Source organism: Grus americana, chromosome 4 (assembly GCF_028858705.1).
Source record: "Grus americana isolate bGruAme1 chromosome 4, bGruAme1.mat, whole genome shotgun sequence".
NCBI lineage: Eukaryota > Metazoa > Chordata > Aves > Gruiformes > Gruidae > Grus > Grus americana.
Window position 1 is genome coordinate 48,860,086 of NC_072855.1, and position 26,375 is coordinate 48,886,460.

Here is a 26,375-nt window from a genome sequence, read left to right on the forward strand (position 1 = left end):
TTAGAGCTCTGACCCTATAAACTGAAATTCTGAGGGATCTTCTTTCAAATAAATGGGACCGACTGCATGTTTATGGCTTAAATGATATGCTGTTGGGTTTTGGTCCTCTACAAAATTCCAATTTCCTTTCAAGCATTGGTTAAATTCCTACAGTAATAAGAAACTCAGACTCAGAGCAAACTGTCCCCTGGGTCTACCCTCTCTAAGACAAAAGTCTACATACAACTATCATTGTAGAAATCTTTATGCAGTACTGGAGATACTTTCCTATTCCAAGCCACAGCATGATCTATAAACACACTGAAAAGCAGAGGCTACTACCCAGGGTATGTAAGGAACAAGTATGTAGCCTTTCCTACCTCAAAGCTGCTGGGAAAGGCAATTATTCCCTGCTTGTCTGTGATTGATCAGCTTCCTGTATATGGATGTGTGAGCTTTCATTTATTACCTACTTGGTCACTGGCACAGGGCTGCAAAGAAAAAGGTCTTTCTAATAGGATTTTTTCTGGGAAAGAAATTAAAATAGCATTAAATCACAAACAACAGCCCTTTCCAATCCTCCTCTCAACATAAGACAACACCCATACAGCTAAAAGTTCTAGGGGAATTGTTTGGGATGCAGAAAGTGGATTTCAACCCCTCTGTGTTGTCTACTCCCTTTTAAATAATATGCACAAAGGGCAGAAGTCTGTGCAATCAAGGCAGAGTAAGGCTTTAAGTAACATGATTTTAATATTCATGAGGTTTTAACTTCTTAGTGATTATTTACGAAATCTTCCATTACATCAGGATAACAGGCTTAAAAGAAAGTAAAATAATCCAAAACTTACCATTTTTACACCAGTAAAAACATTTTAGAGCTATATTCAGAACCTATCCTTATAGCTGGGTTGAAACGATCTGTCAATCCCTACAAAGTATCAAATAATAATTAAATCCATGGAGGACAATTGTTAAAGAAATAAATGTGTTGCAGAAGTAACAATCATACTAAAGCTTCAGCCTGAAATGCATTCTTTGTCACAATACATTGCATAGGCCCCTGCTAAGTCCAAAAGACAATGACGTTTTCCTCATATCAAAATTATCAAAAACTCTTACCTATCCCATTGGCTTAAAGACTGCTATTAGGCTTTACATTAGGTTATCTCTTATGTGAAGAGGTTCACAACAGGAGAGAAGGAAAGGGGTCACTCCGACGTTCTTTCATTCTCCACATGTCCAAGATGGCCTGTGGCCAGTTCTTTACTGGAAAGGAATTTTGTCTTGGTCACACTTGGATGTATAAGGAAGGCATATTTCCCAAGAAAAGGAATGTGACAAACTAATTAAACTAAGCTATATTGCACAAGTAACTGTAGATCAGCATCTGCTGGAGGTATCTCTCAACTGGTTCTTCTTATAAAGAACCTCTTGTTAATTTAACTAATTTAAAATATATTAGAAAATTAGTGCTATGAAACAACCATTATAAAACATTTTCTTAGTTGGATAAATTGTCTTCCACATTATTCCGAACCACTCAGCATCTCATATTTGAGCTTGGGAAGACAAGAGGGTATAAAGGTTGCAAGATACTGTCAAGGGCTTATGTGCACCACTGTCCTCTGCTGGAAGAAATCAGTCTTACTCGTACGTTTGTGACTGATTAGCTTCTATTAGCAAAGATGACATAGAGCAAAGATGACATAAGCAACAGCTAACGTACATTTAAGCTCCACAGGCCTGTGGCTTAGGACAGAAGGCTGTTCATTCTATTGTCTGTGCAATGTAGCTGCGTAAACAGCATTTAAGATGTTTGCATATGCCCCGGACAGTGTTCTTTATTACCATGTACTTGTATAGCAGTAACACCCCCAGGCCCTGCCAGAGACTGGAGCTTGCTGCTCCACATACACGGAGTTAAGATCCAAGATTTCAACTGCATTGTACCGCATCATTTGATGCCCAAGATTTGCAAAATGCCATCTATAAAATAACAGCTGGTTTTGTTTCAGTGTGAACCCAAAGGAAAACTATACGCAACCCCTCAGAGGACCCAAGCCTAAGACATTTTAAACAGCTAAAAGGCAGGCACAAATGCAACCACTGTCTCTCGCTCCAGCATTTCTAGGACAAGCATTATTTTTCTCAGGATAAGCAGAGGACCCGTAGACCCAAGTATCAAGGCCTCTCAAGACCCCCTCAGATTGTAGTGCAGCTGCATCCCACATTAACGCTACCACATTTTTGGGTGCCTGGGGAAACACCTCTCCAGCAGGAGGTAAGCAGGAAAGCTGCGTGTGAGAAGGACTTGTACCTGCCAGGTAACAGGGCGCCATTACACCGAGCCATGAAGGCAGGGGAGACCTTTCCTCAGCAAAGCTGAGACAAAACCCCCATGTTCACCACAAGCTGAGCGAAGCCAGTCTTCACCCAGCCCCTAGTGAAGGCGGGGAGCTGTGTGCCTGCAGCCGACTCCCCACCTCTACCCTGCGGAGCATCGGAACCTCTCACGGACCCTTCACCTCACCAGAGCCTGCCGCGCCACAACTCACACCCGCCCGCCGCGGCCGCCCTCAGGTGGCGGGTGGGGGCACGCCCCGCCCCCCCAAGTGCCGGGCCGTGCGGGAGGGCGGAGCCCAGGAGAGGGGCCTGGCGGGAGTTGTAGTCCGTCCCTCCAAGCCGTCCTTCCGCGCAGCCGTCCTGCGCGCCGGACTACATTTCCCAGGGGGCGCTGCGAGAGCTTCTCAGCCGCCAGTAAGGCAAAATGGCGGTGGCAGCGAGGGGGTGCGGCGGGGTTTGGCGCCGAGCATGGCAGCGCGGCGCTGGGGGTCCCTCCCCCGCCCCCCGAGGCCAGCGGGCCGTCGCCTGTAACGCGAGAGGCGGGGCGGTGCCGGCGGGGAAGAGCGGGTACGATGTTGGGACGGCGCGGGGGAGAGGGGCTGGTGGAGGTGGTTCTCCACTGGGGTATCCCGCCCTCAGGGCGTAGCCGCAGGATGAGGGCTGGGCCCGGGTTCGGGCCGCACGGCTTGGGCGCGAGAGCGACGGCTGCGGTAGCTGGGCGGCGGCGGTATGGAGGTAGCAGCAGGGCTCGCTTTACGTGCCATCTCCTGAGCGGTGTAAGGCATCTACAGCTTGCTGATGGCTGGCAGCACCTTCTTAGCACGTATTTATCTCACATCCCTCCCAAACCCCCCAAACAGTATTTGTTTTAGCAGTGACGCTGTGTCCCTTTGACGCATTTGGCTGCGATAAGAACCAGACACAATGCAAGCACCTTAGAAAGTGTTAGCATTCACGTGTTCGGAGTATAAACAGCAAGGGCTGCACCAATTTTCAGAAGTATTTTTTGAAGGGTTCTTCTGGTTCAAAGGAAACTTTCTCTTCCAGTGGAGAATTGTAAAACTTTGACAGTGTGCCTGAAACGGAGCATTTTATTGCTGCTGCAACTGAAAGTTACAGCCTGTATACGATTTCATGTTCTCTGGTGAGATTCAGGTTCCTCTCTGCACAGCTGATCACCTAAGTGAAGTTATGCAGACACCGGCAGAAGTGTGCTGCTGATTCTTTAGAGACACAAATAAACACAAACCTTGAACAAACATGGGAGGAGACTCCAGGTTTCTTATCAGTGTTGTTAGTAGGACTCGAGGACTGACTGATGCACGTATCTTTTTATCCTAGTATAAGCCTTCACTGATTAAGTGAAGGCTGATATAATTTTTAATGCCATGATGTGATGAGGATGCATTTCTAAAGAATTCAGGAACAGTGAAATAAATTGGCCTCCAAAATTAAAACCACAACAACCCCCCAAAAAACCCCAAACAATTCTTTTTCCTAAACCGTGAGGTATTTTTATGAATAGCTGAAAATACCAAAGAAAATATTATGTTTCAGTAAAAGAAAATGTGTTAGCTCCTTTAAACATCCAAACCTTAATCCTTTATGATAATATTTTACTTCCTAAAGCAGTGATGTAAGTGGCATCTGCATCACTAGTTTGGTGTTTGTAGGGATGTCCTCAGCTGTTGGAGGGCAGACAGAGAACTAAAATCTTGGCAATGTATTATGTTCACCTTTGGAAGGAACACTGTACTTGATATATTTGTTTGATGTTTTTCCATATCTCGCTTATCTCCTTATAGATATCAGGGTACTTACACTGCTGAAGTAGTCTGCAATAGAAATGTGATTTCATCACTGAAATATTATTTGTGCCACTTCATTTGTACAAGGCCAGATAATTACTTACAGAAACTGTCAGCAATTCATACTGTAAAGGTGACCTTTTTCTCTTGTCCATATAAAGGTTATGGATGTGAGAATTGCAATTACTTTTTAGATGATATGGAGAAGCTTTATTCTGTGGAATATGTTCAGAGAGCAGTAGCTCTCTAGTTGAAATGATGATTTCTCTATTACCAGATTACTAATGTTTATGCTAATATGCTACTAACACTGCTCTGGAGAGCCACCTTTCCCAGTATGCAAGTGACTAGCTGACAAAGAATACATAATTTATTATGCCACCTGTCTGTTGGAGATTTATCTAACTACCTGAGAAGTAATTGATATTTATGATGATTTTGTGATTTTCATGAGGTACCAAATTAGGGTTCATCCAGCATGCAAGTTTGCCTCATTAATTTCTCTAAGATTTCTCATGTAAGGAAAAGTTAAAAGTTTCAGACCATTACATTTCTTTTTATGGCATTCTTTTCTGTATGTAATGAAGACACTTTGCCATACAGTACCTTCCGTATATATTGTCAATTAGTTCTACAGTATTGCAGCACAACTTTTGCCATTACAGTGTAGGTGTATTTACAACATAATTTACAATTTTTTTTTTACAATTACAAATTCATTTTTGTTAATAAATGAAAAGTTCTTAATTCTTGTATTTTTAGATGGTCATGGGGTTTAATGTTATCTGTACTTAAATTGTATTTCCCTTCTCCTCTTTCCTTTTCAGTCTTGCTCCATGGGAACCAGTTGTGGGCCTCGAAATTCACGCACAGATCAGTTCCAACTCAAAACTTTTCTCTGGTTCCCAAGTCCAGTTTGCAGCACCTCCTAACTCTTTGGTATCTTTCTTTGATGCTTCTTTACCAGGAACTTTACCAGTAAGTTATGCTTCAACTTAATTTGTATCAGGATTAATGTCAGACAACTTTGAGTATGTTTCTGATATTTTGTTCTTCCCAAGATTTGACTATAGAACTCCTTTTACATATTTTTCTGTTTTCTGGTTGTTTGATAACATGAGATGCCTAGTATTATTTCTTAGCGGTTTACTCACTCTCTAGTTATCACTACAGATACTTGATATCCTCTGCAAAGCAAAAAAATAAGGAGTGTCTCTTCAACATATTGAATAAATTGCAGTATTTCTCTGAGGTCAGAGTGGGTGTATTTGGTTAGTATGCCACACAGGAAATTCCTTAAATATGAGAGAGACTTAAAATCCTGAGAGAAGAACATCTTAGATTTCCGAGTGACCATTTGATGTTACTTTGCCATATGTTTGTTTATGTAGTTGTCATTTGCCATTTGGAATGTCTCAGTATGGAGGTACTTTGCTTCCCAAGTAGTAAGTTTCTGATTTAGGAAAGTGTCAACTGTTCCTATTTCCAGAGCAAAACAATTACTTAAAAAAACCCAAACAAGTAATCTGTGTGAGACACTGTGGACTAATGTCAGAATAGCTAGCTAGCACTTAGCAATGAGATTTATTAGTGACAACATAATAAATTTTTTAAGTCACAGCTTAATTGTAACTTTGTGATGGCTATGACAGTACCACTGTAGAATTCTCTGGGAATCTAACAAGTTTAATATAAAAATAATAGTTAAAAATGTATAACATAAGCTCTTACTATACAGTGAAAATAAATATTGAATAGACTTAGCATTGCCTCGTGCAACAAGCATGAGGAGACTATAGTGGGGTCAAATTATTTAATGCAAAAGTGTTTCACTGAGTATATTTATTAGAGTGGAGGTTTGAATTCCAGTTGCAGATACATTTTTTTAATCTATTGGAAGCTTTTTATCACCATAATACAGCCTTAAATAATATTCTGAAATTGAGAATTAACTTACGGCTGGGTTTCTAGGGTCTTGATGTATGCCATGTGATCCTTAAAAAGAGAAATTAGTTGATATATTCGTTCTTTATTTGCAAAGGTATTGAAACCTAAGGAAGTGAAGTTTAGATGCTGATAAAATTTGGACTCTGGTCTCAGTGACAATTCAGGGCTGAGTTTCAGATGTAACTATATGGAAATTTTGAAAACTTTCCAGAGAGAATGGGAATCTTATGCAGTCATTTGGGTTTAGAAGAATCTAGTTAGACTTAAACATGGAAAATGAGTTCCTTTCATTTAGGGGCAGGGCTAGGTTAGGGAGTTAATAGTAACAAAATTTAAAAGGGTTCAAGATTTTGGTTTTAGACCTTTTACTTAACTTCTGTTAATGAACAGAAATCCTCATAAATTGTCTGATGCTTATCTTCAGTCAAGTAGGAAAAACCATTCTTGAATGAACAAAAATGAGTACTTACGAAGAGTTTCTTTTTTATCTGTTGGGGTTTTGGGGGGTTTTTGTGGCTTTTTCCTCTGTTAAAGTGCTTTATAAATGAGGCTTGGTATGACCTTTGTGAGAAAACCCCAGTACATGTGGGCTTTGGCAGAGAATATAACTACACCTGAGAAGCAAAAAGCAGGGTGGTTAGGTTGATTTAAAAGTAGTGATGCTCTGTTAGCTTCTACCAGCTGCTTTTATCTATACAAAGACAAGAAAGATTTTTCTCACTGTAGTACTGGTGAAAATAGAGTTGCAAGTGAATGTTATAAAATACATGTTGTTGCATGTTATAATGTGATACAAAATCCAGTTAGTAGTCATAGCTTTATTTTCCCGTTGTACTTAGAGACCGATGTTTGTTCTGGAATCAAACAGTTGGGCTTATTTTCTTGAAATAACTGTACGTATTTGTACATGGCAATAGTATCTGAAGTAGAATCGGATTTTGGAGGATTTTGAAAGACTGAAAGTAGTTTTTGAAAATTTCCAAGTATTTGTAAAAAAAAAAAAAATTAACAAATGGTAACATTGTTGCCTAATAAGTCTCTTTAGAAGGTAAATATTTGACCTTTCCTTTTGACCCTGTTGTGTTGAGAAATGAAAAAAATGGGAGCAAAGTTTTAATACAGTAGTTGTGCTGTCTGTAGCAGAGAATAACTGCTGTTATAAACTGAGAACTATAGGGAAGATTTTCAGTGTCACAGGGATTTAAATTTACGGTGGGACCATGAGGTGGTTGTGATAGACAACCATTTGCTGCCTCACAGCAGGACCAGAAATAATGGTGCTAAAGGGAGCTTTTCTGGTTGCTATACATTTTTGGGTCACCAGTGAGTGTGGCCATGAGCCTTTTCTGTGTTCTGCACAGGAGAGGGGAAACTAGAAGGATGTATTTAGCCCTCCTCCATCTTTCCTCTTGATATTTTCTTCCTCTACTGTAATACAGCTTATTTTATGCTTCTGCTGCAAGTAGGCCATAGGAGGACCATCACAGTGTTAGTGTCATGGCCACTTTCACTATACTGCTCTCCCACTGTGCCTCTGAGAGACACCTGCAGACAAGAACAGCTATGCAGGTACACTCCTCTTTGGCATGAGACAGAAAAAATGATATGACAAAGCTTTGATTAAAAAAGTAGTGAGACTCAACAGTGCATCCCATGCTATTCTGCATGCTTTTAGTGCCCTGTGGTGATGGAGCCCCTCACCACTAGAACAGATAGCATCTTAAATCGCTGTAAGGCTCTCCTTTCTTTGGGACTACACATGAGTACATACATTACATTTCGTGTAATGAAATGTGCAAAGGCCTTTTTTTTTTTTTTTCCTTTTTTTTTACATGGTGAATGGACTTGGCAATGATCTTAGCTTAGTATCTTCAGGGGACCTGTTATAAATAAAGTAGTATGCTACATGTGGTGGCATATAGTGCATCATTCCTGCAGATTGATCTAAAATTCTTCTGAGGATCCATAAAGGTGGTTGCACTCCTAGTCTGATTTATCCTCTTTGAAAATTCTGAGAATCTTTATTAAGGTTTATAAAGATAAGACTGGGCTCACAGGAAGAGAATCCATGATTATTCTCATGATTGAGGTGGCTGACTAAAGGTTAATTATAGCTCAGCCACAGAAATAAGATGGTAGATCTAGTAGCTAAAGGCTGAAACCTTTTTGTCTGTGCTTAGTCTTTGTTGCTAATCACACCAAAAGATGCACATTTTACGTTTGTCTCCTGCATAACTAAAGTGAAAGCCTGATCCTATTCTTTTGTAGGCAAGTGTATGAAGAAATAATCTAGGATTTACATAACTGAGGTTTAAATTAATAAGATTTGAATGAATGTTAGCCCTACAGTCTTAAGTATTTTGAAATTTTTGACACCTCCTCATGCATTTGAATTTCATTCTCTTTACAGTGTGAATAGCATCTGTTTTATCTTTTTTTAAGACAGAGTTTTTGGAAACACTTAGTAATGATCAGGCTCTGTTTCTGCTGAAGAAAAGGTAGATACCTTTTGACCTCAGAAGAAACAGAGTAAGGTTTGTGTTGAACGCTTCTGTAGAATATCACATGAGATGTGTGATTTTATCTGAATATATAACTTTTTCCTGTTCCACTGGACATCCTTGAGGGCTTGACAACTCACTCATTGCTGCTGTCCTGTACTGAGATTTTCATATCCTCTTGTTTTAAACTCCTTTAGTTTTCCTCCTGTAAATAGTGTAGAAGGAAGCATTTTGGTCCTACTATATCTTCTCTCACCTGTATAATGACAGTCCCGCAAGCAGATACACATTTTCATGGAAGAAATCGGGGCTAGAGCAGCTTTTAGCCCTTGCTCCTTCTGGTGTTGCACTGCCAGCAACTTAAACTCCAAACTCTGGCTTCTCCAAAGCTGAGGAATGTCACTGCAACACTGCGCAGTAGCAGAGAGCGTGTGTATCATGCTGTTGCCTTCCCTGCAGCGTGGTGCTGTTGAGATGGCCGCCCAGGGACGTGAGAGGGGTAGTACCCAGTTTGGGGACACAAAGGGTGTTTTAGTTCCCCTTCCTATATAGGCACTGCATCCATCATTGGCAGTGGCAGATACCCAGTGTTTTTCCAGACATGGGTGATAGATTATCAGACTTTATGCTGCATTTTAGATGATGTTAATATACAGAATTTACCTGAAGCATTTGCTTTCAAAGGCACCAAGAAGTTTGTGTGAGATTTTGGTGGATCTGTCTGTCAGCTACACATACTGGAACAGAAACAGCATTTGAGACCAGAATTTATACTTTACAGCTTGAAACTAGATTTTTTTTATATCCTGTGCCTGTTAAATCTGGTGATTGCAACAGCTGCTTTACCAACTTGTGATTTCAGTTTTGTTTTGACGTTCCTGCTGGCAGGCATGTGAATTTACTCCCTTCTTATACTACTTCGCTTTTAAAAAAAAACCCCAACAACCTGCTTCTTAGCTTGACTTTTGATAACTACAATTTTAATTGCATGCACCTTTCTTGGGGAACTGGACAATCTTCTGATCTTTGTATGCATGTTGGTCCTGCTTCCATTATATAAATTTTCTTCTCTTCTTTGAAACTGTGTGATGCCTAGGTGGTTGTATCCATGAACTCTCCTGTAAAAATAAATTAGTGACAGTGCCTGAAGGAAAAAGTGAGTTCATGCTTGTTTTAAATCATTTATTTATGTCTACGTTGACTTTAACTCCTTGTTACTTCTTTCAGTAAAAGTGTAATAATTGCACTTAGATATTTTCTTAGAAATTGATAGTATCTTTCTGTTGCAGTCCTTTCTTTCCTGATAGTATTTGGGTTTGTAACATGCATTGTATCATCAGTGGTTAACAGTCTTTTGCTGCTCACATAGTCCCAGCTTGCTAGACTTCCAGTCCCAGTAAGCCTCTAAAAAGAAAATTCCACATAATTCAGAAAAAACCTAGGGGAGTGAAATAGGCATTCAAATCATTGCTCCCTGAGAATGCTTTTACTGTTCATAGACCCTTAAATTTCTGAATGCATTATGGATTAAAGTCTGCCTACATAATTTCAAGTTATTAATCAGTTCAACACTGTTGTACTGGTCAGGTGAGGTCTTTGAAAGATAAGGGAGGTCTGCTTCAGGCGACTTTGAGGGCTGGGTTACGATGCAGGTTGTTTCTCATTCTGTTTCTTTCTCTTTCATAGGTTCATTCACAGCCCCAGGGTTACCTGTGGATCTAGTCTCCTTCACTGGGGTCTAAGAAGTGTTATACTTCCTCAGTTACTGCAGTTGCTTAGCTCAACTTTATTTCATACTTAACTGTAAATGCCATTTTTCTGGAGACGCCTCTGCTTTTGTGCTTTGAAGTATTTGGTGACATTTGTTGCTCTTCTCTCGAGCTTTGAAGGAGTCCCCTGTAAGGTTTTCTCTTGCTCTTTGTATGTCTCATTTATTTGTGAGAAGTTCTGACACTCATTCTGGGTGTTTTAATCTTTTTGTCAAGGCTAAGAATTCCTGTAGGGCTTTGTCTCCTTAGCACCTCCGTAACTATTGAGCTTTCTTTCTGTTTGTTGTTCTTGTTGGCTTTTCTGTTCATCCTTAACAGGTCCCTCTGGCTGATGTAAACTTGCCAGTTAGAATGGCATTGAGTTGATAAAACATCCTACTATCACCTATTTCAGTAGATCTTTCAGTGCATCAGTGATGTTATCTATGTATTTTCTCTTATCTCCTTTTGTGTTGTTTTTTTATTGTTTTTTTCTTTATAAAGATAGTGCGGAGCAGGAGTTTGCAGTATCTTGTTTCCTTTCTTTCACACAGTTCTGTGACTGCAGTTACTGTGCCATCTTTGATACTTTTGGACAGCACAACCATTACACGACAACTAGACATGTTGGTGTCTCTTTCTGGATTCAGTCTGAAATTGCTGCTGAAGTGCACATTAGCTTTTTGTAGTAGTTTTTCTTAGTGGGCTGGGAATTTCTTTATTTTGAGTTTGAACTGTGAGTGGATTTTTTGGGACAAATATCTATTACTTCTGTTATCAGTCACTATATATGCTCTGGCATCCTTAAGTGTTTGTTTTAATTTTCTCTCAGCATGTAGACAAACAGTCTGGTTCCAGGTGACTCCCTTTGAGGAAATTGAAGGTAGTGTATTGTATATATGTGTATGAAAGCAGTGCTCTGTTAAGCAAAGTTTCTGTAATCATGGTTCTACCAATTTCTTAACATTTTAACTTTGCAAACTGACATCTTGCTGCTTTGTTGTTCTTAACAATTTTTTCTTTGAAGAGTTTTTTCATTGAAAGGTATTTAGGAATCATTGTCCAACAGTAATGACAGATAATTGTAGACTGGGTCTTTGTTCTCTTCATGGTTAGCTGTCTCGTGTGTAATGTTGCGTAACTGTCAAGATTATGTATTTTGTTTGAAACTTATCTTGGTGCAATTAGGCTGTAAGTGGTTCCTGGAGTAAAATTAATTTCTTTCTTTGTGTTCTGTCAGGTTATCAGCCACCTTGCCACCTTAAATATATTACGACTATGTATTTGATTTTGTGAGGATTATGTAAGCTTCTGCAACTGGTATTTATTAGTTACATGTGCAGATTTTGCCACTGCAACCATTGTTTTATATACAGAAATGGTAGTTTTGCAATTTCACTGTGAAGTTCAGACAAATTTACCTCAAAAATTTTTAAGTTTGTAGTGGATTTTGTGAATATATTTGCAAGCACACGAAGAGGAAATTAGCGATTGAGTCTCCCCACTGATCTCAGCTTTATTTGGGCTACTGCTATTCAGATATTTGTGACAGTTTCTACCCAATTTGGGATGTTTGATGAAATGAGGAGAAGATAGGGGAACGTCGGAGGAGAGAGTGTTGAGGTCACTGCTTAGGGCAATTATTTATAGGAAATTAGTCTTTGTTGGTTCTGCTGTTGCAGAATACCTTTGTTAAAAACAAAGAATTTTAGTTTGCTTTCTTAATAGCTTTTTCCAATACTTGTTGCATTATGTTGCCTGTTGTTTTCCTGAATTAATACATGCTTGTCTCTATGTGCGATAGGCCACTTGTGGTTTACGCTCAATTTGTATGTTGTGCTCTCTTAAGAGATCTGGGTCAGCCTGGAGGAAAAGATGGCTGCCTCTCTAGGGAGCAAATAAGTATGTTTCAGGAGGCAGCAAATGGAGGAAGAAGGGCTGGGAGTTTTTAGTGTGTGCAAGAAGGAGCAGAGGGCAGATAGCCAAGACTTAGAAATGATAGGAAATGACAGTCAATGTGTATCAAAGGTTAGAATTTATTACAACTCAGAAAACCACAGAGCTGGCCCTCACCAAGCCTACAAGCAAAGGACCATCTGCAAGGATAAACAGGGCAAAAGTTGGTTTATAAACTCTGTTCTAAGTGCTCTGAATTTTCTCTATTTAACAAGTTAAACAATCTAGGTTATATTGAAGGCGGCAGTTGTTATTAATGTTTAAAAGCCTTTTTTAGCCTTTTTTTGTGGAGCTCAGTGTAGGAAAAAAGGTCTGAGGAGGTCCACCTCAAAGCTGAGGTTGACTTTGAATTTGATCATATTCTGTAACGTAGGTTTTAGCCATTGCTCAGTCCCCTACCTCCAGAAGCAGTGAAGTGTTTTCACTGGATCTTCTTGCATTTAACTTGTCCTGGATCAGATAGCATTAGTAATGGTTTACATTTCAACTGGCATAAGAGAGGGAACATCCTTATGAAAAGTCAAAAAAAGCTGTGTGGCAGACCCGGAAGACTGTGCTGTCAACAGGGACACCATAGAAACACAGCGTTTGATTATGGATATCACAAACCATTGTTTCGGCATTGTGTTGTCCTGTCTTCCCTGTGGATTCTCCTGCTTGAAATCGGGTCTGCATGGTAGAAGTTTATTTGGTTTTAGCCACTGATGATGGGATCTGAGACAGAAAGATCACTGGTCTGGGGCAATGCAAGGGGATTGGCCACTTCCCTACCACTACCACCGCAGAAAATAAATTTACTCCATTGACACCATTGAGCACTTTGCCCACGCAGTGGTCTGAATGGATTTGTTTTTCTTCTGTGATTTTTTTTTTTTTTTTTTTTTTTTTTAGCAACCACTGTCTCAAAGAGCTGAGAAACCCAGAAGTTGGTCAGTATTTAAATGGCTTTGTGTCTGGTGATACCTTCCCATTTTTCTTACTCCCAGGGGTCAGTATTTCTCCCTACTGTTGCTGAATTTTTCTGGTCATTGTTGACACTGGAAGATGCTTTCTCCAGTTATAAGCCTTGTAATATAAGATCTCAGACTAGCTCGTCAGCTTCAAGAGAGTATGCCGTCTTACTGTTTGAGTATACATAAAGTAATGTGTTTGGGAGCTGGGTACTTCTTAAAATGTCATAGTCGCCTGATTTTAAGATACAACTTTAATGAGTGTGTGCTGCATCACTGGAAGCCAACTTTGCCACCAGACAAGGTTAGGAATAATAATATATTTTGTATAGCAACATATACATTCGGTACCAGACTGCAGAAAGATAAAGTTACAAAATATATTAAGGTGTATTTAATGCTCCCTCCCCTCATCTTCCTGTGCTGCTTCAGCTTCTCAGTTGCCATTTTGTTCTCTTTTCTTAAACTGGAATATCTTTCTGTTAATCTAAGATCTTAATTTAATATGTCTGGTGCTTCCTCCCTACCCTATTGCCCCTTTCGTTAGGGATAAGAACAGTACGTTCATATTAGGACAGGAAATATGCTGTGAAGTAGATGCTGGACTGAAATGCAGAAGACCCTAAACTGAAGCTGGCCGCCTTTTTAAATTTCCCATGCAGCTAGAGACCTCAGGTTTTGGAATGATGGGGGCTCTTTGCAGACCAAACAAATGATAAGGCTTAGGTTGGCCTGTTTTTTAAAATTTTACTGTATGCTTAGAGGGACGGGTTCTGATTGTACACCTATTGAAATAAATGGGTCATTTGGGAAATGGTTAGCTCTTCATTTATTGTAATATACATTCTGTACATGCATAGCTACAAGGCAGTTATGCCCTTCAGTGTGTGTGAGAGGATGCCAAGGAAGAACGCCGCATTGAAGTACTCATCTGCAGTGTCAGACTGAAAATCACAATTACATTTGGACTAAGTAAATATAAGAGTAGTTTATTTTGAAGTTTAACTTACGATTGCACTTCAAAGAACCATATATCGGAGCAAGTTCATACTTTTAACACAGCAAGAATAGTAAGACTGAGTATATCCATTAGTGGAAGCAAATAAAAATCAGAGTGATATGAAATAGGAGTACTGGGAAATATGATTAGATATATCTGTTGAGGTTTCTAAAGACTACTGCCTGGTCTGCAGAGAGCTGGCTAAGTACATTGCACTACTTCATTCTTTCAGCTATTATTTTGAATGAAAAGAAGCTAATATTAAATATTTCTTAGATAAACAGTCCTGTAGTTAATCTGATTAATGCTGATTTCTTCATGATTATAAGTAGCAATGAAGGCCTTAAGATAGCCAATTAATAGGAAGTCTACTTTATTAAAATATGTGACCTAGAATCAAAAACTTTTTAAATTTCTGGGGAATTATTTTGATTTTACTGTTTTTAGTAAAAGGAATACTTTGTTCCATAACTTAGGCTTCCTGGGTACCACTGTTCTGGCAAAGATCAGGTTCTTGGTTTGTTTTTAAAAGGTAGCAAAAATAAACTTTTTCCAGGAGAGAGATCTAGATGTTTCTTCTTTTTTCCCCCCAATTTTTCTATATAATATTCATTAGCAAAACCAGAAACTGCATACCTACTCTCTTTAAAATGTAAAATACTTTACTAAATATAGAAACATATATCTTCACCTAAAAGGGGGCCAGCTTTCTTTAATGTATGAATATAAGGAGTAAACCTGCTGTTAAAGAAAAAGCTGGTAAAATGTGCTTTTGCTGGGAATTTATGCCATTGAAAGTATTGTGTATAGTTTTGTATAGCTATTGAATAGTCCTGTACTTAAAACCAAGGTCTTGACTAAACTGACTTTGCAAATAAAAATGATAAATTTTTAAAAGGAGTCTTTCCACTTGTGAACTAGATGTAAAGAATAGACGAGTATCAGAAAAAGAGAGATCTTGGTTGGATTGTTCCTTCATTCCTTTAGTGCTCAGTTACCATGGTGCTCTAGCAGGATAGCGTAGCTACAAGGGAAATGGTGCTGATGTTGTGATGCCATTGTTAAGGTTTTTCATGAGATTCCAATACAAACAATTTACATTTCCTTTTGTGATACCTCTCTAGGATTTTCTTTAAATACCTAGGAGAGATGCTTCCGTTTTAAAGACCAGAAATATTTAAGAAGGTTTTATAGGCCCTTGTGTTTTGTCCGTAGCTATTGCAGGAACTACATAGCTTTCTTTCAAGGCCAGCACTTTGCTAACATACCAGACTGGCAGCTTGTCAGTTCAAGCCAGTAATTTAAATCTTTGGTGCTAGTCAAAGCTGTCAACTTAATAACAGCTTACTGCATAAACAAGCTTGGGGGACTTATTCTAGGTCATTAGTATGGGAAGTTTCACATACTGAATTGATGTTTATCACTTCAGATTATTTGAAAAGCTAGGCTTGTTTGAAAGAAAAGTAGTCGTTTGCTTAAACAACTGCTTTATGCACACAGCCTTGATCCCTAGAATGAGTAGTAGTAGTCACTTCAGAAACGGAGCAATATTAAACAGATAAGTTTTGATTTTTGAGGAGGTAGAGGGTGATCGGATTTATTTTTATTTAGAGTCAAACAGGGCAGAGGAAGCAGATTGGCGTGGTAGACATCTCAGTATGCCATAGTGGGAAAGATATGCTTTGCAATGCCTTCTGTCACCACAGAGGTCAATAAAGTAGCAGCAGAGGAGCTGGTACTAGTGAATGAGTAATGGTGCAAGTACAGCGATTTGGCTTGTATGACCCAGTACACTGGAAACACATACACATTACAGTCATGTAAATGCTTAGTAATACTACATGGAAAATAATGAATACTTCACATTTTTATGCCAGCTTTTCCCCGGAGCCACCTAAATGGTTCATCAGAAGCAAAAGCTTCTCTCTAGTGTAAGCAGTACGTATGTGGGAATTATTTCCTTCACCTCAGAACAGTGTTATCTCTTAGGGCGATGAGTACGATATAGTCTGCATTGTTTGAAGCAAAAAATTGAAGAGTAAGTGGTCAAAGGCAGTAGTTGTAGTGTAGTCATTAGCTAAACTCCACCTGTGCTTGAAGAATGTGACTTGGGAGCTGGGTTTTGTCTCTTTCTCTGATTACAATCAGTCACAACCCCTGCGCCATCAGGAAATGTAGCAAGACATAAGTTCACTACCTTGATGCAGTGGTGTTTTGAGTCTACCCACTGTTTATGAAGCCTTAACAGTTTCTGGTGACCAGTTGTTAAAAGGGCTGACTGGCATGGTCCTCCCTAATTTGTAAAGCTGAACAGGATCATACCATAAGGCTTTAGGAGGAGGAAATTTTGCCTGTGTATTTAGAAATATTATGATATTTTAAACATTGAACAATTTGACTAGCATTGTTACAAGCTACTTAAACAGTAAAAAAAAAAGGTATCTCTACTATCTGGAAGCATTTAATTGTTGAAAACAGGAGCATCTGCTATATAATGAACTGCAGCTATGACACTAAAATAATATTTTGTAGTTACCAATTTTACTTTAGATTACAGTCAGGACTAATTGCATTCATTTTGCTGCGGATCAATATTTCAAAGGGAAATTGTTCTTCCTTTTTTCTCGTTTAAAATTTGCTTTATATATCTTTTAAATTTTTTAATAAATAAAATATGCCCGAACAGATGATGTGTTCTAGTTAGCCATATATAGCTACACTAAAGATCTGAAAGTTCCCTCGTTAAATGTCTTAAATATTTAATTTCTTGTCTGTATAAGCAATTTTTAAGTTTCTGTTACATGAAGAGTTTCTCATATTTTCTCTTATTATTTTGATTTTTGAAATATTAGACGAGTAAAGGAAAGAGATTCCTTTTCCAGCTGAAGACAGGGGATGATGGGAAATGTACAGCTGCTTAATCTGTTTTCAGAAATCAGGCTGGAGAATATAAAAAGTAAATACTGCCAGAAACATTGAAGAAAACATTATTTAAGCCTTTTATGTTCTGGTCAATGCAGATGAAGTCATGTAGATTCTTTTACATAATGTGCCCCTTTAATGGTCCTGCTGGAAATTGACTTCTTGGCAGCTGTACAGTGCAGAATAAGATGGATAAAGTTTGTTCCTGTTGCAAAATACTGTAAGCATGAGTATGTCAGAGTTGCACTAAGATAAATTCGGTCTTTTCTTTTTTTTTTTTTTTCTTTTCAGTTTTATCCATTTGATGTTAGTTAAACCACCTGTCAAATTAATGAGAGCACATTTGAAAAAAAAACATAAATTTGAAACATCGCTTGTTAGTACTTTTTGGAGTGGAATTTTCTTTCTCTGGATCATGACCCTGCTGAGGAGATAGAAGGGTGTAGCGCTGAGAGTGATGGGTCTGTGGTGTGAAACTGCATCTCCTTTATTTCTTCATTAAGGCCTTGCTGGGTCTTCAGATCACGTGGCATTCTGCAAGAACCTTAATCCCATGGGTTACTTGGGTATTGGAAATGCATGTATACTTGTAGCTGTGGGATCAATTGGCATCTCTCTGGTTTTGTTTTAGCAAAGCACGTAAGTGTGCTTAATTTCATCCTGGTTAAGCAAAGCATTGAAATCTACATGTAGATACTCGTGAATTCACTGTGGTTCTGTGGTTACAGGTGTTCTGAAGTGTTTTACTGAAATGGCACTGCAGTCCCTAATGCAAATCCCCTGTGTTTCCAGTTCCCAGTATGAGTTGACAGCTGGTCACAAGTCAATTATCATTTACTATGATTTGTCTCTTGCACCCTCAAAGATTCAAAAGTACTGGAATGTTTGCAAAAGTAGCAAGCCAGAACAGTGCACACCTCCTTATGTGGCATGACAAAACGACTGAATAGCTTGTTTTTTCATCTTAAAGCTTTGCAGATTTGTAGCTACCATGACTTTAATGATGAGTAAGTACTACCCACACAAGGAAAGAGATCTGATGGTGACAGAAGGCAAGCAAAATTGAATATATGCACCATATAAGGCAATGTGTGGGAAACACATTGTTACATACCGGGTATCTGAGCAAAACCATGTGTCATGTTTCCTTAGGTTCTCAACAGGAGGTGTGTAGAAGCAGCAGTGATGACAGGCCTGGCACTCAACTGCAGCATAAACAAGAAGTCCTTGTTTGACAGAAAACACTACTTCTATGCAGATCTGCCTGTAAGTATGCAGTATAGCTGGTCCCTTTATAGCTGTAGGAAAGGACAAGTATGGAGTATGCATGGCAATAGGGGATGAGTGAAGAGATGCTTTTTCTGTTTCAGTCAGTGTTCTGTTCACCCCAACAGGATGCTGCGCTGTGCCCTGATGAATAGATGGCTGTACCCTGGTGCTCACTGATTGAATATGATTGCTCTGATTGCTGATTCCTTGCTTAGGTGCACGATTCCAGTAGCTTAATGTAATTGAATTGGGAGCTGGAGCTGCTTTGCCCCTTAAGTTCTCCATTCCTGGTGTTTAGTACTAATTATCTGTTAGGGTAAAAGCAGTCTGATAATAGTCCTTCATTTAAAGTGAATGTATAACAAACACAGGTTCCAGTGGTATAAACATAATAGTGTCTTTTTTTGTGTTTGGTTAGGGACCTAAAAATATTTAATTTCCCTTTAAAACTTTCTCTGTCAGTAGTTCCAATAAATTTAACAAAAAAAACCCAACCAAAAAACCCCCAAAACAAACTGAGAAACTGAATCTTTGCAGAATGGTTTGTTGGTAGCTTTCATATTTGGTAGAAGTAGTCATTGGAAGTCAAATGCATTTTGCCGCACTTGATATGAGTGTAGAAATATTGAAATAATTTAAGAACCTGACTTCTGTTGTTGCAACAGGATGCAGCAGCTTGAACCTTTTTTCTATTTTAATGAAATTAAACCTTTATAATTTTAAACTTTTTTTTTCTGTCAGCTTATTTATACTGAATGTTCAGCTTAATACTAACCTGTCAAAGGGAGGGCACTAGTTTTACTTCCTCTCATTTTGGGGGTGAAGATCTGATGACTCCATGAAAAGAAAAAAGTCCGTTTCTATTTTATCTGAGAAAGATCAGGCATGTTAGCTTATCCTCTCTGTAGGTGAGGTGTCCCAGACATCCAGAGAAGTAGAGTGGGAGACTTGTCAGGTCCCAAATTAATGGCTAGAGATGCTGTATTACTAACCAAACTACCTTCTCTCCCACTCTACTGTTCAGGCAATGGAAATATTTTGAAGATACACAAAACATATGCAAAGACAATTGCTTTCCACCTTAGAAAGAGAGCTACGTTATAGTTGTCCACTGGAGACCTGGATCTCAGAAGAGATTTCTGTTCTGTTTTCTTCTAGGTTGGGAACTTGTAGCTCTTCTGTGAAGTTGATGTAGTTACTGGTTTGGTTTCTGGGGATAACTTTGCCAATATTTGTGAGCCATTAAGAGGCCCTTTTGGGGGCTCTGTAGTGAGCTACTGGGAATGTGAAACACAAACTTACCAATTTGAATTGCCAATACTTTTTTTTTTTTTTTTACTTGTAAAACTATCTTAAAGCCCATTTCCAGACCTGAAGAAGAAAAAAGTGAAATAGCAGGAAATAAACATGACTTTCAAAATTCCTTTACGCATCATAAAGAAACACCAAAAACATCACAGACTTGTTTGCAAGCCACCTTTGGTGCTTCTGCTGTTAAACTGAAAACAATCTCATGTTCTTGTGATATCTACTGCTATCAGTCTATTGCATAGAAGCTATATGGAAGAATGTTGTCATAGGAAAGAAGCCACGTCCATGTGTTTAAAGGAGAAGAGTGAGGTGAAAGAAGGTGCGTACAAGCACCCAGTGGACTACTGTTGTTTGCAGACATGAGTTACAGGATCCTGTGGTCAGAAAAGCATGGCAATTTGGTCAAGGAGATGCTGGCACATTTTATTAGCTTGAAACATGTAATTCTGACTTTCTACTGGCTGACTTCTGCAGTTTAAGCACTGACAATAAACTGCCCGACGTGCATTTCATAGTGAAACAGTCTAGTCAGGAACCCTGTAATAAGATGCAGAGTTTAGGCTAATGAGCTGTATAGAACAGATAAAATAAATCCAGCTCTTAGGGTCATTTTACAATGGGATTATTGTTACTCCTGAAAATGGGGCTTTGGATGGGAAATGGGATTCTTGTTATTTATTGTCACTCACTAGTTCAGGCTTTAAAAAAATCATTTTAATGAGAAGTTTTAGGAGATGGGAAGAGCTGTGTGATTAGCATAGGCTACATAGAGTCAGTTACTTCGTTTTTCTTATAGTGATTATGGCTAGAAGGTCATGCAGTTCATTGCATATATAAATTGAGCCATTCACAGGGCCAAACCATTGTTCTCCATTCCAATGCACTGTCACCATCTCTACATTTTAGAGTCAGCTTGTCCTCCCTGCAAAATATGCAAATACTCCTCCCAGTTCAATAAAATGTGGCAGGCTTTTTTTTTTCTTCCCCCCACCACTGGGGGCATGAGCAGACTAGGAAGGAGAAAGAGATGGGGACCCTACCTCAACAAAGTAATTGATTCACTTCTGTATTTTTACATCGTTGCAGTTATTCCAATACCTTGTCACTGGCAGCCCCTTTTCTGGCTAGCAGTTTTCCCCTTTGAGTGGAGTCCCAGGCATGAGGTGGCATTTATCAGCTGTGTACCTTATGTGGGGTTGCAATGTCTGTCTTTTAAATTGCTACATTGATGAAATTGAGTTTCCTCACTTTCTTAATTTCCACCTATCCCTTCCCTCTTCTTCTCCTCCCCTTTAATGAGTAAAGTTCTAAACAGGCAGAGGGGTATTCAGCCTGATGGGTGGATGAGTGATAGTCCCAGCTTGGGGATGGAGGTACGATAACTGGTTTCAGACAAGATTTAACGTGAGTACGGAACCACAGGTGTGGAAGAACCTCTTCTAGTCCATTTCCTGTCCCAAAGCAGTATCAGTGGAATGTATGTCATCTTGGCAAGTGGTTGTGCAGTTGATTATTGATTCTTTCTGCATTAGTATAGTATCTTATACTTGCCTGTATTGAGGAGTGCTCTTATTTTTTCCAAATCTCCAGCTTCTCACAGTCATGTCAAATTCCGGACCCATCTTCTAGCTTGCTTCCTTTCCAGCTAAACAAAATAACTTCTGAATTTACATGTATTTTATCTTCTTATATAGGTCACTATGGAAGATGTCCATAATATTTGCACTTGGCTATGCTGCTGCTTTCTGAAAAGTGAATGTTTTATTTGAGTATAAAGCTAATTTTGTTGACAGGCTGGCTATCAAATCACTCAGCAAAGAGTTCCTATTGCGGTGAATGGAAGTCTGTCATACAGTCTCTGCATAGACAACAAAATGAGCCAGATGGTGACCAAAACTGTGAGGATTAAACAAATTCAGTTGGAGCAAGACAGTGGAAAGAGTCTCCATGATGACACAAGGAGCCAGACTCTCGTTGACTTGAATAGGGCTGGTAGGCTTGGATTATTTTCCTATTTTTCTCCTCCTTTCTGTGTAAGATGAGTCTTTAAAGGTAAATGGGTGACAGGGAACAGGTGAAAAATAAAAACAGCCCGATGTGTGTCTCCTTGAAAATAAAAATTCATCACAATGACCATTACACTTGAAGCAGAGGAATACTTGTATTTTTTAATGGCCAGTGGACCTTTCCCATTGCTGTTGGTTGATGACAATTGGCAATAGCAAGTTAGAAGTCTGTTGGCTCCAGTTTGCTCAAAACTGTATATGTCAGTCACATACAGCCACTTAGCTATTTAAGTTCTTGTCACTGTATGCGTTATTAAAAAATAAAATCGCAGACCTAGTGAATCAAGTTTGTGTATAGAAGGAGCAGCTGTTGGAATTTGTCAGTGCATGAGTCAGACTTTTCTTTTAATTATTAGCTTTGAAAAAATGTAGATTTTCTCTTTAAACTTCGAAGTTGTAAACTGAATGAACCAAATTAGCACACAACACGGGCAGCAACCTGGATGGCCTAACCTAACTGGGATGCAGTGCTCCGGTGTCCATTGAAGTGAAGGACTGTGACTGCTCATATTTTTGAAATCTGGATCCTGAAGCTAAAAACTAGACTCATCTGTTTACAGTTCTGTCTGTTCCAAAATTAGTTTAAGACAAATAAATTTGAGTCTGGAATCGGATTGTCTTTAAATGGGAGTTCTCCTAGAGAAGGGCAGAAGAGGAACGTGTCCTTCTGAGCTGTATGTCATCAAAAGGTGGAGGATTGTCTGCAGTTTGTCTGTTCCTTTAAAAAAATAGGATGAAAAGTTTTTATAGCAATCTGCAGCTAGGCCCATAGTGACAGTTAATAATACATGGAGGTTTATTTTTTTTTTCCCTCAGAAAAAGCCCAAGTGCTTTCATGTGTTTAGCCAGTTGCACTCTAATACGCCAAGATCAAAAGCTATTGTTGAAAATCTCCTGTCTCTTTCCCTGACAGGAGTCGGCCTCATGGAGGTTGTCATGGAGCCTGATATGTGCTGTGGGGAAGAAGCAGCTGCAGCAGTCAGAGAGCTTCAGCTCATTCTTCAAACACTTGGGAGCAGCCAGGCAGTCATGGCAGGTACAGAAGGGGGAAGGGCATGTTCCCGTGTCACCAGTAATTCTCTGCATTTGCAGGAGTTGTGCAGCTTCTGGTTATTTTGCTCTGTGGTTGCTTATAACGTATAGCCTTTTCTAGCTGTTGTTTTTACAATCCTCAGAGCTTCTCCTAATGTCTGCTGTGTTTCAGGTGTCCTTATGGGCCTGCCTTCCTCAGCAGAGATTTGCAGTGCTAGATTTTATATTGCCTCATACAATAACTTTACAGGATAAGCCTAGACAGGAAGGAATATCCCCAGGGTTCTTGTGGTGGTTCTCCATCTGTCCTCATCTTGCTAGCCACAGTGCTGCAGCACAGAAGATCTGTAGTAAGTACGGGATGTAGGTAATGGAAGTTATGGGACAAAGTAGTGGAAGCATAGACTATCTTGTGAGTTGTATGTCAGGTCTCAGCTAGTCATAAAGTGGGTGCAGGCAGTAAACTTGTGCTGGTGTCATGGGTGAGATGGAGTAAATGACACCACATAGCAGACATGGGTGCTGGGGTTAATTTAAGAACCAACTAGACTGCGGCTTTTACCCTACTTGATCATTTCACATGCTTACTCTGTCTCTCCCTCCCCTCCAGCATTATGTTCACGAGGTGTCAATTTCTCCTCCCACTGGGGAGATCAGGTGGGCCAGAAGATTGTGTTGGTTCATGCTGTGCAACAGGCTTGCAGATACTGTTCTTGGGTGTTAGAGGCCAAGGTCCCTAGGCATCCCCTGACATTCGTCTCCATGCATCTCTCTGATCTTCAGGCTCCTCCCCTGCCTCCAGGATCTCTCTAGCCAAGATCACTACTGTCTTTCTGAGACCACTTCCTCTTTTGGCAACCCCTGCTTTTGGCACCAGCTCCTCTTTTTGGAACCCTAAGGCCCCAATTTTCCCAAAAATGATGTGCAGATGTGATGTGCAGAAACACAGCATGTGATCAGCCTCCTAACTGCTGATTCTGTCTCATGTCTCTGTATCAATTGGAGGATTCAAGTCATGCCATTTTTGCTCAGTCGTAATGTTATCAAAATTTACAACCAGCCCATGGTTACAGCTAGCAAATAGCAGGCTTCTGCTTGAGTACAGTTTTGGGCATTCATCCCCTCCACACATACACCCAATTATAAGCTACCTGTTAATGTTCACAACGTAAGCTATATTTTTGCCTGTGACAGTTGGCCTCACTGTTCTGGCAACAAATTCTGTCTGTAATATAAGTGGATGTATCTCTTAGAGAACTGAGTCAGAGTGGTCCATGTATCACCCGATAAATGGGATCCAATAAATGTTGGCTAGTGATGCAAATCTAATTTAATGTGGGGGAAATAATAATTGTTAGACATTGTATATATGTGTCTGAATCTTTTCTCACGCTAGCGTTACATGTCAAATGGGGCACAGTTGTTAATATTAGGCAGCCAGTTAGCATGCTTCTTCAAAGGCCTTCATGGACGCGCATATATACCATCATTTATCGCTACTGAATTTGGCCCCAGGTTGTCCTTGGAATTGCACTGTTATCTTTTATCACAGTGAGATTTCTGACTTTAGAGGAGAATTCCAGTGGTGGGAATATTTTTCCTCCAGTGTAGTTGGCTTTAAAAGGATTTGGATTTTTTTTGTCAAGGTGGTGTTTTTAGGGGCTTTCTACTGTGGTTTTCCCTCATCATAATTACTTTCTTTCAAATAAGGGCTTTACATTCTCATATTTTGCGTTCATTCTACTTGTGTGTTCAGTGAAGACAAGTGCCTGGTTTTATCAGATGTTACTTCATTAACAACAAATAGATGAAAAGATGATTTAATTGCGAAGTGAAAGGAAAAGAAGCTGGTCTTAAAGTGGGCTTAAAGGATAAAAAGCTTTTTTAAGAACATTTGGGGACTGGCTCTCCTTTCACTTATGCCCGATTAACTTCATTGTCTTGTCACATTGACACCTACATCCAAGTAGAAGCAGGTCATGTCTCAAAATGAAGCAAGGGCAGGACAAGACTATTCCTCTTTTGGAACAAGTACTCATTTCACCCCAAAGAGGGAGCACATGCAAAACACTTCTCTTGAAAGAGATGTTGGGTTGTTCCAGCACCTTTGTCCTTCATTTGCATGTCTGGCAAGACTCTATGAAGACAGAGGAAATTAGTGCACTGTCATCCAGCCTACTTTTACAAAGTGTACCAAGGCCTCTCTAGTCAATTTACATCTATTGACCGGAATGGATTCTGAAGCTGTAGATATCTTCACAGGTTTAACTCTGAGCTAATTTGCTTTCTCTTTAATAATGCTACTGTATCTAAACAGTAAGTATTTGTTTCTTTTTATCTGTATTTGAAATCAAAATTTAAAAAAGAAAAAAAACAACAAAGAGGAAGGCTACAGATGTTCACAGTGTAATATGGGAAAAAATTATGTTTCTTTTTAGTACAACCTCTCCTGTTTGTTTATTCCCACAGTTGAATAACTGTGGCAAGCCTTTTCTTCTCAGAAGGGATGTCTTTAGAGGGACAAAACTTACAAAGATACAATTACGAGATACTTGTGGTTGAGTCATTAAAGATCTCTAAGGACATTATTCCATTTTAGACTAAAAATGCAGGATGCTTTTATATATGACTTTGTATTCAGTTTGTGTTTTTGGCAGCCAGGGAAATTCGGGGCAGGGTGGGAGATTGCAGTTTCTTGAAGGAGAGGAGGAAAATTACAAAAAAATCCACTACTTCTCACATTTTGTCCTTGAGCTGTAAATTTCCAAGAACGCCTTAGTAAATCTGTTCAACATAACTGTAAGTTCTTGTGTTCTATGCTAGAGTAGTACATATCCATCAAATTGCAATTCCAAAAGATATTCTGATGCTGTTTTTAGAGGAATGGATGCTCACAATCCACTACTTTAAATTGCTTGTCTAATTCTGCCCCTTATTTAAGAGCTGTGAATCAGAAGCTTTTTTCATGATGTGGCTTAGAGGATCTGTGCTGCACTGCACTATGCAGTTTTCTCTGAGAGGAATTATGAGCAGTATTTTTTTTTTTTTTAAAAAGTAGTATTCTCAGAAAATTTTGAATGATTGGAGGCAGAGTCTTGAGATGGAATCACAAACAGAACACTATAATGAGGTGGTTGTTACTCCTTTCTGAACATATGGAAGTCTGCTATTAATTCTCTGCACATGTCATGCATTAATAAACTGCATGTTAAGGTTTTTACTCTAGTTTACAGGGCAGACTATTCTGTTGATGAAGTTTCCTTTTACAGAGGGTCAGCTGAGAGTGGATGCCAATGTCTCTGTGCATCACCCTGGAGAGCCTTATGGAGTGAGGACTGAAGTGAAGAATATCAATAGCATACGATTCCTGGCAAAAGCAGTAGGTAAGTGATGGTTGCTTCATTACAGGAGCATTGTAGGTATTTAATGTGTCTATAAATGAAATATGTCAGGCTGTCGATTGCAGTAATTGGCCTTAAATGCCCTGACTACCTTTGTCTGGATGTCCCATCCACGCATCTTGCCCACGGATCCAGAAGT

The 26,375-nt window shown here is 39.3% G+C and overlaps 1 protein-coding gene across 3 annotated transcripts in view; it reads left to right on the forward strand.

The window, feature by feature from the left end:
• The first annotated feature begins 2,731 nt into the window (after window positions 1-2,731).
• Window positions 2,732-26,375, forward strand: part of GATB (glutamyl-tRNA amidotransferase subunit B) — a 45,260-nt gene continuing 21,616 nt past the window's right edge. For 2 of the 3 annotated variants that reach the window (XM_054825277.1, XM_054825279.1), the window contains exons 1-6: window positions 2,739-2,892; window positions 4,961-5,111; window positions 18,310-18,423; window positions 21,531-21,729; window positions 22,717-22,839; window positions 26,105-26,218. In XM_054825277.1, the coding sequence (XP_054681252.1) occupies window positions 2,750-2,892; window positions 4,961-5,111; window positions 18,310-18,423; window positions 21,531-21,729; window positions 22,717-22,839; window positions 26,105-26,218 (844 nt within the window). In that variant the 5' untranslated portion in view covers window positions 2,739-2,749. Of the gene's footprint in view, window positions 2,893-4,960; window positions 5,112-18,309; window positions 18,424-21,530; window positions 21,730-22,716; window positions 22,840-26,104; window positions 26,219-26,375 lie in introns of all 3 variants that reach the window. The other variant, XM_054825278.1, reaches the window with a different exon arrangement.